An 18,689-nucleotide genomic window follows, 5' to 3' on the forward strand; every position below is an offset into this window, starting at 1 on the left:
ACCTAATTTGATGTTTAATAGGTTTTTCCTTAATCTCTCCTTATTATCCAACATATTCGCTTATCCAACGTTCTGCCGGCCCGTTTACGTTGGATAAGCGAGACTCTACTGTATATTGTAATATTATTAGTAATATTACATGTAAAATAGAATATATAATTAATATTATTATATTGTATTATTATTATTATTATTATATTAGTATTATTAGTATTATAATAATAATTAGTATTATTATTATAAATGTTTCTAGTTAGTGAGAAGAACACGTGCTGGGACAAAACAACACAATAGATTCTGTTTTCAACCAAACTTGATCATAGTTAAACATAGGTGAGGGGGAGTTACAGGTTTTAGCATAAGCTAAACAGCAACCAGGATGGTTAAAGAGACAAAGCAGTTATTACTGCTTTTTATGGACACATCTACACTGTAGAATTAATGCAGCTTTACACCACTTTGACTTCTACGGGATCCTAAGGGTTGCAATTTGGTGAGGCACCAGCATTCCTTGGCAAAGAAGGTGAAAAACCTTTTATAAAAAAAGGCTTCAGCACCTTGGAGAGCTTTTTCGAGCTCAGCTTGACACCTTCAACAAGTTCAACAGAAAGGAGGAAACCATGAAAATGGACAAAATCTGGTCACCAGTATTTAAAAAAACAGCAGAATCAAGACAGTAGATAAGGAATGCCACTCAAAAGCTGGAGAACTCCAGGCAACAAACAATCAAATTGGCAGTTAACACCTTCCAAACAGAGGATGCCTCCAGACAACAAAGGTCAGGCTACCACTACATAAATACTCTTACTCAGGGGTCCTCAAATTTTTAAAGCAGAGGGCCAGTGCACAATCCTTCAGACTGTGGAAGGGCCGAATTATCATTTGGAAGAGAGAAAAAACCCCAACAAATTCCTATGCACACTGCACATGTCTTATTTGTAGTGGAAAACAACAACAACGAAAGAACAATACAATATTTAAAAATGAAAACAATTGTAACCAACATAAACCTATCAGGATTTCAATGGGAATTGTGGGCCTGCTTCTGGCCAATGAGAAATTCAAGTTAATTAGGATTGTTGTTGTTGTTGTGTGCCTTTAAGTCATTTCAGACTTTCTCCCACCCTGGACATTATTACACAGATATAATAATAATTATTATAATAAAATATAATTGTAATAGAAAAACAATATTGACTATATCCTTTGTGCATCCTTAAATGACTTGTTGCATGGGGAAAGTAAATATATCTACGGGAACAGATGGAACACTTCTTGCTGCAGCTGGACAGTCATGGTTTGTGAACAGATATTTGTAACATCTTTTTTATTTTTGTATTCAAAACTAACAATCAGAAAGCTTTCCTCTTCTTCCTGTTCTGACTGCCACTATGTCTATTTTAACTGAATTGTTTTTGCCTTGTTACAATGTTGTTTATTATGTCTGTTGTGTTAAGTTGTTTTTGACTATTGACTGTTTTGTATACATGTTGGAAACCGCCCTGAGTCCTCTTGAGGAGATAGAGTGGCATATAAATAAAGTTGTTGTTGTTATTATTATTATTATTATTATTATTATTATTATTATTATTATTATTATTTTATTGTATGACACAGCAAACAAGATAGATATGCTGGATTTTGTATCACAAAATCACAAGTCGAACACTTCCCAAGTGTCTAGGACTGTGTGATGTATTTTGGGATGATGCTGCAAATCCCAGCAGGGTGGCCTTTTGCAGCTGGCAGATCGTAATTTTGTCAATGTCTATTGTTTCCAAATGCCGGCTGAGATCAGTCTGCATTTTGGGTCATCAGCTGATTTTTCGATCTTGGCCTTATTATTATTATTATTATTATTATTATTATTATTATTATTATATACACTCCACTTGCCTCACTTCCAACAAACCTCTGAAGATGCCAGCCACAGATGCAGGTGAAACACAGCAGCTGTGGTTTCGTTGGCTTCCTTACACAGTCTGCATTTTGGGTCATCAGCTGATTTTTCGATCTTGGTATTATTATTATTATTATTATTATTATTATTATTATTATTATTATTATTATTATATACACTCCACTTGCCTCACTTCCAACAAACCTCTGAAGATGCCAGCCACAGATGCAGGTGAAACACAGCAGCTGTGGTTTCGTTGGCTTCCTTGCACAGTCTGCATTTTGGGTCATCAGCTGATTTTTCGATCTTGGCCTTATTATTATTATTATTATTATTATTATTATTATTATTATTATTATTATATATACACTCCACTTGCCTCACTTCCAACAAACCTCCGAAGATGCCAGCCACAGATGCAGGTGAAACACAGCAGCTGTGGTTTCGTTGGCTTCCTTGCACAGTCTGCATTTTGGGTCATCCGCTGATTTTTCGATCTTGGCCTTATTATTATTATTATTATTATTATTATTATTATTATTATATATACACTCCACTTGCCTCACTTCCAACAAACCTCTGAAGATGCCAGCCACAGATGCAGGTGAAACACAGCAGCTGTGGTTTCGTTGGCTTCCTTGCACAGTCTGCATTTTGGGTCATCAGCTGATTTTTCGATCTTGGCCTTATTATTATTATTATTATTATTATTATTATTATTATTTATTATATATACACTCCACTTGCCTCACTTCCAACAAACCTCCGAAGATGCCAGCCACAGATGCAGGTGAAACACAGCAGCTGTGGTTTCGTTGGCTTCCTTGTACAGTCTGCATTTTGGGTCATCAGCTGATTTTTCGATCTTGGCCTTATTATTATTATTATTATTATTATTATTATTATTATTATATACACTCCACTTGCCTCACTTCCAACAAACCTCCGAAGATGCCAGCCACAGATGCAGGTGAAACACAGCAGCTGTGGTTTCGTTGGCTTCCTTGCACAGTCTGCATTTTGGGTCATCAGCTGATTTTTCGATCTTGGCCTTATTATTATTATTATTATTATTATTATTATTATTATTATTATTATTATTTATTATATATACACTCCACTTGCCTCACTTCCAACAAACCTCTGAAGATGCCAGCCACAGATGCAGGTGAAACACAGCAGCTGTGGTTTCGTTGGCTTCCTTACACAGTCTGCATTTTGGGTCATCAGCTGATTTTTCGATCTTGGTATTATTATTATTATTATTATTATTATTATTATTATTATTATTATTATTATTATATACACTCCACTTGCCTCACTTCCAACAAACCTCTGAAGATGCCAGCCACAGATGCAGGTGAAACACAGCAGCTGTGGTTTCGTTGGCTTCCTTGTACAGTCTGCATTTTGGGTCATCAGCTGATTTTTCGATCTTGGCCTTATTATTATTATTATTATTATTATTATTATTATTATTATTATTATATATACACTCCACTTGCCTCACTTCCAACAAACCTCCGAAGATGCCAGCCACAGATGCAGGTGAAACACAGCAGCTGTGGTTTCGTTGGCTTCCTTGCACAGTCTGCATTTTGGGTCATCAGCTGATTTTTCGATCTTGGCCTTATTATTATTATTATTATTATTATTATTTTATTGTATGACACAGCAAACAAGATAGATATGCTGGATTTTGTATCACAAAATCACAAGTCGAACACTTCCCAAGTGTCTAGGACTGTGTGATGTATTTTGGGATGATGCTGCAAATCCCAGCAGGGTGGCCTTTTGCAGCTGGCAGATCGTAATTTTGTCAATGTCTATTGTTTCCAAATGCCGGCTGAGATCAGTCTGCATTTTGGGTCATCAGCTGATTTTTCGATCTTGGCCTTATTATTATTATTATTATTATTATTATTATTATTATTATTATTATATATACACTCCACTTGCCTCACTTCCAACAAACCTCCGAAGATGCCAGCCACAGATGCAGGTGAAACACAGCAGCTGTGGTTTCGTTGGCTTCCTTGCACAGTCTGCATTTTGGGTCATCAGCTGATTTTTCGATCTTGGCCTTATTATTATTATTATTATTATTATTATTATTATTATTATTATTATTATTGACACAACGACGTTGTATGACACAGCAAACAAGATAGATATGCTGGATTTTGTTTCACAAAATCACAAGTCGAACACTTCCCAAATGTCTAGGACTGTGTGATGTATTTTCGGATGATGCGTGCAGATCCCAGCAGGGTGGCCTTTTGCAGTTGGCAGATCGTAATTTTGTCAATGTCTATTGTTTCCAAATGCCGGCTGAGATCTTTTGGCACGGCACCCAGTGTGCCCATCACCACTGGGACCACCTGCACTGGTTTCTGCCAGAGTCTTTGAAGTTCAATCTTGAGGTCCTGATAGCGGCTGAGTTTTTCCTGTTGTTTTTCTTCAATGCGACTGTCACCTGGGATGGCAACATCAATGATCAATTATTATTATTATTATTATTATTATTATTATTATTATTATTATTATTATTATATATACACTCCACTTGCCTTACTTCCAACAAACCTCTGAAGATGCCAGCCACAGATGCAGGTGAAACATTGGGAGATACTGCTTCTGGAACATGGCCATTCAGCATGAAAATGTCACAGCAACCCAGTGATTCCGGCCATGAAAGCCATTGACAACACGGAGGAAAGACCCTTAAACATCCCTTGCTCTGGCCTTGGAGAGAGAAAGCAACACTGTCCTTATCCTTCCTTATCACCATCTCCTTTTTCTTCTCTGCCGAATCTTCTTTAGACTGTAAGCCTGAGGTGAAATGAATAATTTGTAAGCCACTCTCAGAGCCTTTGTGGCTGAAGAACAGGTATAAATACTCTGAATCAATACCATTCACCGTCTTTTTTAAACCGAAGCTGGAGGGTAACTGGGTTGTTGTATGTCTTTCGGGCTGTGTGGCCATGTTCCAGAAGCATTCTCTCCTGACGTTTCGCCCACATCTATGGCAGGCATCCTCAGAGGTTGTGAGGTATGGAGAAAACTAAGCAAAGAGGCTAATATATATCTGTGGAAAGTCTAGGGTGAGAGAGGTCAGTGTGAATGTTGTGTAGTTAATCACTTTAATTAGCATTGAAAAGCTTATCTGCTGTCTTCTTCCTGCCTCTGGGGCATCCTTTGTTTAGAGTCGTTAACTGCCCTAGGTTGATTCATGTCTGGAAATCCTCTGTTTTCAGAGTGTTGCTTTTTATTTACTGTCCTGATTTTTGAGTTTTGTAATACTGGTAGCCAGATTTTGTTCATTTTCATGGTGTCTTCCTTTCTGTTGAAGTTGTCCACATGCTTGTGGATTTCAATGGCTTCTCTGTGTCGTCTGACATGATAGTTGTTAGAATGGTCCAGCATTTTTGTGTTCTCAAATAGTATTCTGTGTCCAGGCTGGTTCATCAAATGCTCTGCTATGGCTGATTTCTCTGGTTGAATTAGTCTGCAGTGCCTTTCATGTTCTTTGACTCTTGTTTGGGCATCGCTGCGTTTGGTGGTCCCTATGTAGACTTGTCCACAGCTGCATGGTATCCGGTAGACTCCTGCAGAAGAGAGAGGATCCCTCTTGTCCTTCGCTGACCGTAGCATTTGTTGGGTAACTTCTCATTTGGAGGGTAACTTCTCATGGTTCCTGAGAGGCTTTCTGCCACAACTAGATGATCTCTCCATTCCCTCGAAAATCTGGGTTCATTTTTATTTGTGAACTCTCTCCGAACATGAGTGTGTCATTCTTCCGATGCTCGGGACATAAAAAAACATTTCAGGCTTCTGGGTTTTCTTTTCGAAATCAAGCACTGTTGTGACGCAAGCCTCCCAGCAAATCAGTCGAGTTTGTTCAAGAGTACATAGGCCTGGATGGCATACATAATTGATGTATGTCACCGTTTGTATCATGATTGCTAGGCAAATTCAATTTTCTATTTTCCTTCTTTGTGTCCTCTAAGACGCTCTTATCGCCACGTATCAACTCCGGCGCAGCAGCAGAGATAGGAAACAAATCGCTCCAATGAAAGTAACAGCAAAATGATTAGAGATAAAGAAAGATTAATTGCATGTGCCAGGTCTAAATAAAGTGCTTGGGATGGAATCCCGACTGGCTTCGAAAATTCAGCGCAAACAAATATAGATATGGATGTCCAAACGGAATATGAATGGTGCAGAGCGTTTACCAATATTGTTTCTAAACAGCAAAGTTTGCAAAATACTTTGTGTAGTGAATTTTGATTTAATAATAGGAAACAGTAATTGCATATTATATATTACTAGCTGTGCCCGGCCACGCGTTGCTGTGGCAAAGTCTGGTGATATGGGAAATAAAGTATTGAGGAATTGGTGGTAGTTAAGCTAAAGGGTAAAGGTTTTACGTTACATTAAGTCCATTATAAATGGGTTATATAGCTGTGTGGAAGGGCCTTGAGTCTACACTGCCATATAATCCAGTTAAAATCAGATAATCTGTGGAAGAGGCCTAAGTGAGGCCTAACTCTGCCTGTCCCCTGGGCTGAGTGGGTTGCTAGGAAACCAAGTGGGCGGAACTTAGCCTTCTAATTGGCAGCAATTGGATAAAAACTTATTCTTTCCTTTTTGTTGTATGAACGTAGAGGCATGAGTGAGGGGTTGTGCTGCCAAGTTTAGTGTTTCTAGGATGTGTAGTTTTGTTGTTTTGTCCTAGGCCGAAATTTCATTACCCTTTTATATATATAGAAGATACAAGATTTATTTTCTGCAAATACAGTAGAGTCTTATCCAACACTCACTTATCCAACGTTCTGGATTATCCAACGCATTTTTATAGTCAATATTTTCAATGCATTGTGATATTTTGGTGCTAAATTTGTAAATACAGTAATTACTACATAGCATTACTGCATATTGAACTACCTTTTCTGTCAAATTTGTTGTATAACATGATGTTTTGGTGCTTAATTTGTAAAATCATAACCTAATTTGATGTTTAATAGGCATTTCCTTAATCCCTCCGTAATATCCAAGATATTCGCTTATCCAACGTTCTGCTGGCCCATTTATGTTGGATAAGTGAGACTCTACTGTATATTATATCACTTCTTCAAATAGAAGACCAAAGAATGGCGTTGTCCTTTCTTTCCTTTCCTGAAGCTTTTGCTTAAAAAGAGCATGAAATATCATAGGAGCAAGAGTCATTTTGTATAGTGCTCGTTGTACAGATCTAACTCGGTCCCTAAACATTTGTGCAGCTACTTGAAATTAGATATGGATGAAAACAGAATACTGAACGATTGCTAAAGCATATAAGGGACATTTGTCTCTTTTATGATAGGCCCAGACAGAATACAACAGGGCAGATTTTTTTTCTTGGACAGAATAAAAGTGAAAGGTTACCAAAGGAAGGGAGCAAAATGACATTTTTGAAGATGGGTTTAAACATGACGAAACTCACAAGGCTCTTGGGTTTGGGGCTGCATTGGATTCCCATTACATTTGTCGCACGAACCAATGTGATATATAGCACAGTCACAGTCAAGCAATCCAATTCCCTCCCCCATACCATTTTTTGGTATCGAAGCATTAACTTCATTGTAGGACCTCATCACATTAAAACTTTAATACACTTAATCCGTACGCATCTAGAATATGCTGTGCTGTGTTATGATGCTGGCACTGAAGCTGTTAGTTCTACCTAACCAGAGAATCTGAGATAAGACCTTGAAGGCCAGGTGTCTGAAGGCCTGGCCAATATGTTTTGAATGGAAATGGGGGGCTGGGGGTTTGCTAGGTGCCTTCCCAGGTTGATATCTGAGCAACACAGGAGAACATCTAGCCACCCTCCCCACCAAAATCCTAGAATTTGGAATCGGAATTTTAAATCCCGGGAGGAATCGGGATTTTATATCCCGGTTCTTCCCGGGATTTTGGCCTGTCTGGAAGAGACCAGAGACATATAACAAAAATACCACAATAGCTGCAGTGCTCTTGGTCAGATTTCTATTTACCGTATATACTCGAGTATAAGCCGACCCGAATATAAGCTGAGGCACCTAATTTTACCACAAAAACTGGGAAGACTTATTGACTCGAGTATAAGACGAGGCTCCTGCCAACCTAGCAGTTCGAAAACATGCCAATGTGAGTAGATCAATAGGTACTGCTCTGGTGGGAAAATAACGGCACTCCATGCAGTCATGCCAGTAGCCACATGACCTTGGAGGTGTCTATGGACAACGCCGGCTCTTCGGCTTAGAAATGGAGATGAGCACCAACCCCCAGAGTCAGACATGACTGGACTTAACGTCGGGGGAAACTTTTACCTTTTTTATAAGATGAGGGTGAGAAATGCAGCAGCTACGGGTCAAATTCAAAAATAAAAATAGCTATTAATAAAATTGCATTATTTGACGCATCAGTAGGTTAAATGTTTTTGAATATTTATATGAAACTGTAATTTAAGATAATAATAATAACACTTTAATAAGATAAGACTGTCCAACTCTGAATACCTACATACTCAAGCATAAGCCAGCCTGAATAGAAGCCGGCCAGGACCCGCACTCGAGTATAAGCTGAGGGGAGCTTTTTCAGCCCTAAAAAAGGGCTGAAAAACTAGGCTTATACTCAAGTATATACAGTACTTACACTGTTCTCTTTCGAGATGCCCCACTGCCATCCCTTATGTAGAACAGTCATGGGCCAACTTTGGCTCTCCTTCCAGGTGTTTTGGACTCCAACTCCCACCATTCCTAACAGCCTCAGGCCCTTTCCTTTTCCCCCTCAGCCGCTTAAGCATGTGGATAATTTCAACAGAACGGAGGAAACCATGAAAATGGACCAAATCTGATATTGAAAAACTCTAAAATCAGGACAGTAAATAAAGAACAACACTCTGCAAACAGAAGAATTCCAGACATGAATCAATCAGGGCCAGCCAACACCTCCCAACCAAGGATTCTGTTAATGTGGAATTTGTGTATTGATAGTGTTTAAATTTGTGCCATGCTTGTATTGCAACTGATTGCATCATCCAGATTGTACCGTAATTGTGGAAAGAGTTAATTGCCAAGAAGCTATGATTACCTTGATGCGTGGCTGGAACTAGGGAGTATCCAGGCACAAGTGTTTGTGCAAAACGATTGCATCAGTTCAGTTGAGTTCTGCCTGCCTACAGTTCGAGTCAAGTTCTGTTGGAGAACAGAGCAGTCTTGTGTTTGTCTGTCGTCTGCAAGTCTTTCTTGTGTTGATTATTGCTGCATACAGTAAAACTTTGTAAATAGTTTTACCAACGTCTCTGAGTGTCTCTTTGTTCTGCGCTCCACTACTTCCATCCAACTACTGCTGCGCTGCAAATACTCTGACAGCTCTTTCCATCAGCTTAAGCGGCTGAGGGGGAAAAGGAAAGGGCCTGAGGCTGTTAGGAATGGTGGGAGTTGGAGTCCAAAACACCCGGAGGCCCAAGTTTGCAAATGCCAGGTATTTAAGGAGACAGATCCAATATATCCTTCCAAGGAGTCAGAAGTATCCAGTTCGTTTGTATCATACATCCGAAGTGCGAAGTCTCTCTTTCCCAAACTGTTAGCACTGATGGCAAAGCTCATAAAGAATCCATTTCTTCTTTCCATTTCAGTGGTGAGATGAGTTGGAGGAAATTACACATTGTCACTAAAATCGCTCTGGAATTGATAGACAATTACCTTGAGACCAGAGTCTGTTATCTCTCTCTTAAGTAATGTGTCCTACCTTCAGAATTGGTTTTGGGACAATATTACATCTCTTTCTCCCCGATTCTCTCCCAATATTTTATGAAAAGATGCAAAGAGCGGAGCCTGAGCGAATGACTGAAAAGGCAAGTTATGCAAAATGGGAGAATCAATACGCTCTCTTTTGGCAGCTTGGAAAGCCTTGGCGACATTCATCATTTGGAACTTCGATTCAGTTCCTCGCTGCTGGCTTCCCTCTCCCATTTATGAAATATAGAGGTGAATGCCACCTAAGCAGATGTGTTTAATAAATGAGATGTTCTTGGTCCCATTTCATAAGAGCCTCCCCAATAATACAGGATGTTTTGCAGACATTGATGTCTTTCTTTGAAAAACCAATGCAAGCTTCGAAAAACATTAAATAAGATGGATGCACGTTTGATAGAAATCTTACCGGCCATCATTTTTCAAGAGTCAAAAGGTAATAAAGCCAATTATTATTTAATGAAGATACATATTTCTCCCAAACATTGCAAGAGTAAAGGAGGGAAGGTATTATCTTGGAGATAGGAGTAAAGGAGTAAGGGAATGAAATTAGTCTTGACTTCGCTATATTGTAATTAAGTGGAAGAATATCATTTTGCGCTGGCCAGATTCCATTTGTAATAACTGGCTGTCTGTTCCAAGGCAAAAGAGCACATGAAATACATCGACTTGCCTAATTACTAAATTAGTAGTTAATCATTTAATGAAACTCTCCAAGAAAAAAATAGTTGGAGTCCGTTGTACTTAACTGTACTGACCCTCGTTCCAGGTATTCTGTTGGTTTTAATTCTCTGTCAACAGCACTTTATAATATTGCTGGAAAAGTATTTGATCTCAGGGGCAGAATAATAAAATTATCAAGGCAGAAGCCAAACAACAAGCAGAGCAGTCATCATTTTAGTTTTGTCTGTAAAACATATGAAAGTCAGACTGGAAACAATCAGGGCCAGCTAACACAGGCAGGAAGCAGCCAGGATTTGAGGCTAATCAAGTAGTGCTAATCAAGGTGATTCACGCTTGCCTCAAACAGAGAAGAGTTCCTCCTTCCACCCTGGACATCATTCCACAGATAGATTAGATAGATACAGTAGAGTCTCGCTTATCCAACGTAAATGGGCCGGCAGAACGTTGGATAAGCAAATATGTTGGCTAATAAGGAGGGATTAAGGAAAAGCCTATTAAATGTCAAATTAGGTTATGATTTTACAAATTAAGCACCAAAACATCATGTTTTACAACAAATTTGACAGAAAAAGCAGTTCAATATGCAGTAATGCTATGTAGTAATTACTGTATTTACGAATTTAGCACCAAAATATCATGATGTATTGAAAACATTGACTACAAAAATGCGTTGGATAATCCAGAATGTTGGATAAGCAAGTGTTGGATAAGTGAGACTCTACTGTAGATAGATAGATAGATAGATAGACCCCACTTGCCTAGTTTCCAACAGACCTCACAACCTCCGAAGATGCCTGCCATAGATGTGGGTGAAACGTCAGGAGAGAATGCTTCTGGAACATGGAAAACTCACAGCAACCCAGTGATTCTGGCCATGAAAGCCTTTGACAACACATAGTAACCATGATGCTATCAAGAATGGCATCTCTTTTATTTTAACTTTTATCTTTATTATATTCATCTCCTCCACTGTATAGATGTTCACAATGTTCTGAAGCCAGAGCCCAGAAATAATAGGTTTTGTCTTCAACGTGCGAGAGAAACCTGTCATTTTTCATGCAACTGGTTATGTCTTCCAGATACAGTCTAAGTGCTTTAAAGCAGGTTTACTTTGCTGAATCTCTTTTGAAACTGCTGGTTTTGATGTCTGGTCCATCATCTTTCGCCTATACCTTCAGGACCATTTCTGTCTGATTAAAATCCTTTTTTTGATTCATTCATGTCTCCTGAATTTAGTCTATTCCTTTTCCTCTGTAAACTCAGGACACTCGTTTTATCAAATGTGTTAACAGCATAATAAGCAAGCGTTCGCCTCGTCCGAAACCTGCCGTTTCTGGCACAAATGTATCATCAAAGCAACCGTGCCCAAGAGCCTAAGCCTTTTCTTGGCTGAGAAACAAAACCCCAAACTTTTAGATCTCGTTTTCCCCACTAATTCTTTTAATCATTGCATCTCCTGAAAGGACCACCTGCGCGAACTCTGCAGCCCGCCTTGCAAATTATCTCCGTTTTGTTTTCTTCTCGATGCGTCCATGCCATTTTTGTCCCCAACGGTGTTGCATTGTAAATGTTTTATTCACATGGCCACCGACAGACTATTCCCAAATGTTAATTAAGATCAGAAAATGAGCTGCACAGTGCATTAGTGGTTATGTAATACAGACCATTAAAGCCTGCTTTATAAATGAATGTCATTAAATTCTAAGTATGGCTGTTTTTCTTGGGCTGCCAGGAAAAGAAATGGGAGTGGGGTTAGGTGGCACATTTTATTCAAGACTTTTCAAGCAACTTGGGGAGAAAGAGTGATTGACCTTATGCTGCATGGTAAAATAAAGACTTTGTGGCAAAAGTTGCAAGATATTCAAGGCCTGTCGTTGCCTTATGTGGCTTTGTGCTAAAGTGAATGGGATTGAGTTATTAAGCAAAGTACATCTGAGCCTAGCCAAGTCTCTGCTATACATCAGTATTTCGTGGGGAATTCTTTAACCAAACTTCAAAGTAACATCACTGTTACTTCTTGTGGCAGCAACCCAAGCCACGTGGGCTACAAAGAGTAGGAAGAGAACACCAGTATTTCTCTCCAATAATTGTAGTAGTAAGGTCTTAATACCATAAAGAGATAGAATAACATAATACAGAGGTTCCAACAAGTTCCTTGGAATGCCATCTCACAGCAATCCGTATGACATGGTGGTTGTTAGAGTGGTCCAGCAACAAAGGATCCCCCCAGGCGGGAAGCAGCCAGGCTGCAAGGCTATTCAATGCTAATCAAGAGATACCTCCCATTGGACATCTCTAACAGTATGGAGAACTATGGTTGGCGAGGTGTGAGGAGAATACAATCCCCATTGTCCCTCTGCAATCGATATATATAAAAGGGTAATGAAATTTCGGCCTAGGACAAAACAACAAAACTGCACATCCCAGAAACACTAAACTTGGCAGCACAACCCCTCACTCATGCCTCTACGTTCATACAACAAAAAGAAAAGAAAAATAAAGTCCTAATTAGAGGGAGAGGAATAATTGTTTTTATCCAATTGCTGCCAGTTAGAAGGCTAAGCTCCGCCCACTTGGTCTCCTAGCAACCCACTCAGCCCAGGGGACAGGCAGAGTTAGGCCTCACTTAGGCCTCTTCCACACTACCTATAAAATACAGATTATCTGATTTCCCATACCACCATACTTCGCCACAGCAACGCGTGGCCGGGCACAGCTAGTCTACATATATAAAAATGTAATGTGCGTTTTTCCCATGGAGTAAACAACAAAACCACTGAACCAAATCACACCAAATGTGGCCACAAAAGACATAGTCATCCAATCTATGTCTTTCAATAAAAAAAACCCTAGAAAAATAAAGTCCAAATTACAGAGGACGAGGAAGAGCCGTTCTCCCCCTGGCTGCCAGTCAGAAGGGTAGGCCCCGCCCCCTTTAGGCCTTGCTCACTTCGTGTCCTAGCAACCTTCTCATCCACAATGAATGAAGGTTCACTTAGGCCTCTTCCACGCTGCCTAAAAATACAGATTATCTGATTTGAACTGGATTATATGACAGTGTAGATTCAAGGCCCTTCCACACAAAATGCCAAGGCAGATAAGCCACAGTATTTGCTTTTCATAAGCTTTAGGAAATAACATATACTAACAACCACCAATTCCTCAATACTTTATTTCCCCTACCACTACACTTTGCCACAGCAACGCGTGGCTGGGCACAGCTAGTTTGTATATCCACGTGCACGGCTTACAGGCGGGACCAAGCCCAGAGCAAACGACAACATTTACCAGCTAAAACACAGTTAAAAACTTTATATAACATATAACGATCTAATTAAAACAATTAAAAACAGCAGGGTATAAAAAAACATCGTAAAAGTGTATCAAACCAACCTCAACAACCAGTAACCAGGGACATGATAGGCATGAAATAAGATGAAGGAAAAACCTTAAAACAGTGATGGAAGAAGTAATGGATTTGCATTCAAAATGCACCTAAATGTATTTTATAAAAAAAAAAAAACATATCTCATGGAAAGGCCTGTTAAAAGCTCTTTGACTCAGTCTGCTTAATGCACACTCTCCACTTGTAAGCCAAATTCCTTTTAGTTTTTTGTAGCTAATACAGCAGGTAAGATGCACCACTAACATTACTTTTCTGTGCATAAAAAAACCCTCATTTTCTCTGGCATTGAGCAGACTTATGTCCATTTCAGAAAACATTTGTTGAAACGTCAGTAACTCACTTGTCACACTCAGAAAAATAAACGGACTCGTCTTGTTTTCTCCGTTTCTTTCATTGACCGCCTGGACGTAGTAGCACCCAGCGTCTGCTGATAATGTTGCAAGGATGACCAGCTGGTTCTCTAGCGTGATGGCTCTGTTTTGGGAAGGGAAGCAAGAAAAAAAAAGTCTGGTTAAAATAGGACCAAAAGAATTAAGTTGTTAAATATGCATAGTCCTTTTGGCAGGTTTTAACAAGTTGGCAGTCACAGGAGAATCCCAGCAAAATGACAGGAAGCTAGAAAAAAGTGCCAAGTTTCCATTGATAGATGTCTACATTTTCTGATTTTTTTTAAACAAAAGATGTACTGCATTTATAATTTTAATATAACAAATAAAGAAAAGGTAAATGGTGAAAAGAAATGGACAAAACCTCAGGTTTTTTATGATATGATAATCAGATAAGCGTATTCATTAATTAACCAGATGCTTTTAACAAACGTGCTGTTGACGTAGGCATTTTGGGTTCTATAGCTGTGTGGAAGGGCCCTGAATCTACACTGTCATATAATCCAGTTCAAATCAGATAATCTGTATTTTTAGGCAGCGTGGAAGAGGCCTAAGTGAACCTTCAGCCATTGTGGCTGAGGGGGTTGCTAGGACACGAAGTGAGCAAGGCCTAAAGGGGGCGTGGCCTACCCTTCTGACTGGCAGCCAGGGGGAGAACTGCTCTTCCTCGTCCTCTATAATTTAGACTTTATTTTTTTAGGTTTTTTTAATTGAAAGACATAGATTGGATGACTATATCTTTTGTGGCCAAATTTGGTGTGATTTGGTTCACTGGTTTTGTTGTTTACTCCATGGGAAAAACTCACATGTGTGGCTGGCATCTGTTCTTTGTCAGCTGAGCAGAGATGTCGAGGATTGGAGATCCTGACACTGTGGCATTCACATAAAGATCATAAAGATCTTTTCACGACTGAACTTCTGGATAGCATGTGTTTGTGTGGCTGTGAGTTTTCCGGGCTGTATGGCCACGGCTCTCCTGACGTTTCTCCCACATCTATGGCAGGCATCCTCAGGGGTTGTGAGGTCTGTTGGAAACCAGGCAAGTGGGGTTTATAGATCTGTGGAATGCCTTTTTTTAATCTTTAAAAGGATTAAATTGTGATGCCGAAAAGCAGGCTCCCGCTTGATTTCATGTTGAGATGATTTTCATACCGGGAGTGATTTTCCCATTATATCCTTCCAAAGGTAACGAAAGTAACAAAAGAATGGATGAAACAGAGGGATACGGTTCCGTGCACAACTCTATTGACTTGTTGACCGATAGACATGTTGGTTGATGCCAAGCCCATAAGGATGTCAAGCCTATTTTGCAGCTATAAACAAAAAAGCTCTGATTTTTTGGTTTTTGCAGCTGGTTTTTCTGGTTTTTGCAGCTATAAACAAAAAAGCTCTCTCCCATTTGATATACTTTGCACTTTGGCCCAGATCCTTGTTTTACTCTTCTGCTTTTAATATCTTATGTTATATGTTGATTATTAATGAATGAACTCAGTTAGCATTGACATGGATCGGATTAAGGCTTTTGCACAAGGTCTGATGGATGATTGGTATATATATTTGGTGTTGCATTGTTTTAAATTTTTATATATTGTATTTTATTATGTTATTTAATTATTTTAACTGTTTTATTCTTATTTTATTGTATTATGATGTACTGGTAGTGATCCTACCAGTTGTGTAAGCTGCCCTGAGTCCCCTCGGGGAGAAGGGCGGGGTAGAAATATTGGAAATAAATAAATAAATAAATAAATATTATGATGGTTTTATTGATATTGATGTTTTATTGTTGGTATAATTGTTTATCATTTTATTGTTGTATGTTTTCGGGCTTGGTCCCCATGTAAGCCGCTCCGAGTCCCCAATGGGGAGATGGGGCGGGGTATAAAAATAAAGTTATTATTATTATTATTATTATTATTATTATTATTATTATTATTATTTGTTTTAGTCCAACTGTATATCAATGTATTCTTTGGATTGAGCCCCTGGATCAACATAGGTCGGGACAAGGAGAATAATTTTATTATTTATTTATTTATTTATTTATTTACAGTATTTATATTCCGCCCTTCTTTCTCACCCCGAAGGGGACTCAGGGCGGATCACATTATATACATATAGGGCAAACATTCAATGCCCATATACACATAGGACAGAGACAGACACAGAGGCAATTTAACCTTCGATGTTCACATTATATACATACAGGGCAAACATTCAGTGCCCATATACACATAGAACAGAGACAGAGACAGACGCAGAGGCAATTTAACCTTCTCCTGAGGGGATGTTCGATTCTGGCCACAAGGGGGAGCAGCTGCTTCATCATCCGCTGTGACGGCACTTCCTCATTCCAACGTTGTAAATTAGTTAAACTTTTCTAAGTGGTACCTTATTTCCTACTTGATAGATGCAACTATCTTTCGGGTTGCTAGGTCAGCAACGAGCAGGGGCTATATTTTATTTTTAATTGACGGGTGCTCACCCCGACACGGGCTGGCCTCCAACTCATGACCTCATGGTCAGAGTGATTTATTGCAGCAGCTGTTTACCAGCCTGCGCCACAGCCCGGCCCAAAGGCAAGTGAGTTTTGCCAACATGAAGAAGTAAGAGAAGCAGTCAACATTACTTCGAGGTGTCCATGTCTTGAAAGAAATGGCAGCCAATAACTCTGACTGTGAATGAGAGAGTTGATTGGAATTCTTAAAAGAAGAGCCCTGCATTGACAGGCTCTGAGCACGGCACATCAGTCACATTAAGGACACGATAATTAGCCCTAATAAATGGGTTTCCACGATGTAACGAGAAAAGGACATGCAAATGAAAGAGAGAACATGAGATAATTGAAGAAGGGTCTTCACTTGGTTACTTTTTCCTGCTTTAATCTTTAATTTGAATGCAATTTAATTTAATTAGAAAGAGCAAACCATTTGTGGCCATTCCTCTACAAAGTTGTTGCAGTTCTTTACATCACAATCCTAAGCATGGCTGCTCACACGGATGAGCAGCCATGCTCAAGGCCACATGCATGTCAGAGCAGTCTATACAATGCGAAGGTAATTTAAGGAAAAGCACAGAAATGTGTACCTTGTTGTTAGTTAAGGATAAAGATCTTATTTACAAGAACGTACATAAATAGTCTATAGGGAGCATTTATGCTGGATTGAATGCCACTCTTCATTACATTAAGCATTCAAAGCTTCAATGTGCAAGTGTAATATTAAGTCTTAATGTCTACTCGTTTTGAATAGTACCTTGTTGTTTTGAGATAAGTACATATGAGGACAGTGTTTAAGAGTTCCAATACAAGCAGATTAAGATAATACTCATATTAGACTTCTGTCCATCCACATGTATATTAGATCTCCATAACAGAACCTCTGAGAGTGGTATTTTAATGGGACTGTCAAGCTGGAACAATACGATCTTCACTTAGGAAAGTTATGAAAAGTGATGCATTACACACATAAATTCACACACCCAAACTATTGAGATTTATCATCTTAAATTCATTTCAAATTCTACATAAAAGTATGTCTTGTGCACTATGTGCATTATTGTATTATGTTTAGTTGTTGTATGGTTTTCTGTTATGTTGGAAACCGCCGTGAGTCCCCTGAGGAGATAGGGCGGTATATAAATAAAGTATTATTATTATTATTATTATTAATAATAATAATCATTGATCATATCCTCAGCTGCTATAAGAAAATCGCACAGACTGACTACAAACAGAGGCACAACTATGTGTCCCAAATGATTCATTGGAACTTATGCCTCAAGTACCACCTCCCAGCAGCAAAGAACTGGTGGGATCACAAACCTGCAAAAGTATTGGAAAATGAGCACGCAAAGAGACTGTGGGACTCCCGAATCCAGACTGACAAAGTTCTGGAACACAACACACCAGACATCACAGTTCTGGAGAAGAAAAAGGTTTGGATCATTGATGTTTCCATCCCAGGTGACAGTCGCATTGAAGAAAAACAACAGGAAAAACTCAGCCATTCTCAGGACCTCAAGATTGAACTTCAAAGACTCTGGCAGAAACCAGTGCAGGTGGTCCCGGTGGTGATGGGCACACTGGGTGCTGTGCCAAAAGAGCTCAGCCGGCATTTGGAAACAATAGACATTGACAAAATTACAATCTGCCAACTGCAAAAGGCCACCCGACTGGGATCTGCACGCATCATCCAAAAATACATCACACAGTGTTGGGAAGTGTTCAACTTGTGATTTTGTGATATAGATCCAGCATGTCTATCTTGTTTGCTGTGTCATAATAATAATAATAATAATAATAATAATAATAATAATAATAATAATAATAATAATAATAATATTTTGAGAAATGTCCCCTTGCTCTACCATGAAGGTATGCTTCAAAGCATTCAAAAGCCATCCATCTCTACATTATATGATCACCTTAACAATGCTCTAAGAGTCAACAGAAGATATACTGGGTCTCTTGTCTCCAAAACTGGTATTTTATTTTGTTGTGATCCATAGCTTATATTTTAAATAACTTATAT

The 18,689-nt window shown here is 39.0% G+C and overlaps 1 protein-coding gene across 7 annotated transcripts in view; it reads right to left on the reverse strand.

The window, feature by feature from the left end:
- sdk1 (sidekick cell adhesion molecule 1) overlaps nucleotides 1-18,689 on the reverse strand; it is a 615,491-nt gene that overhangs the window by 429,556 nt on the left and 167,246 nt on the right. For all 7 annotated transcript variants that reach the window (XM_062964472.1, XM_062964469.1, XM_062964468.1 and 4 more), the window contains exon 5: nucleotides 14,112-14,245. In XM_062964472.1, coding sequence (XP_062820542.1) covers nucleotides 14,112-14,245 — 134 coding nt within the window. The remainder of the gene's footprint in view (nucleotides 1-14,111; nucleotides 14,246-18,689) is intronic.

The sequence above is a fragment of the Anolis carolinensis genome, unplaced genomic scaffold (assembly GCF_035594765.1).
Source record: "Anolis carolinensis isolate JA03-04 unplaced genomic scaffold, rAnoCar3.1.pri scaffold_13, whole genome shotgun sequence".
Lineage (NCBI taxonomy): Eukaryota > Metazoa > Chordata > Lepidosauria > Squamata > Dactyloidae > Anolis > Anolis carolinensis.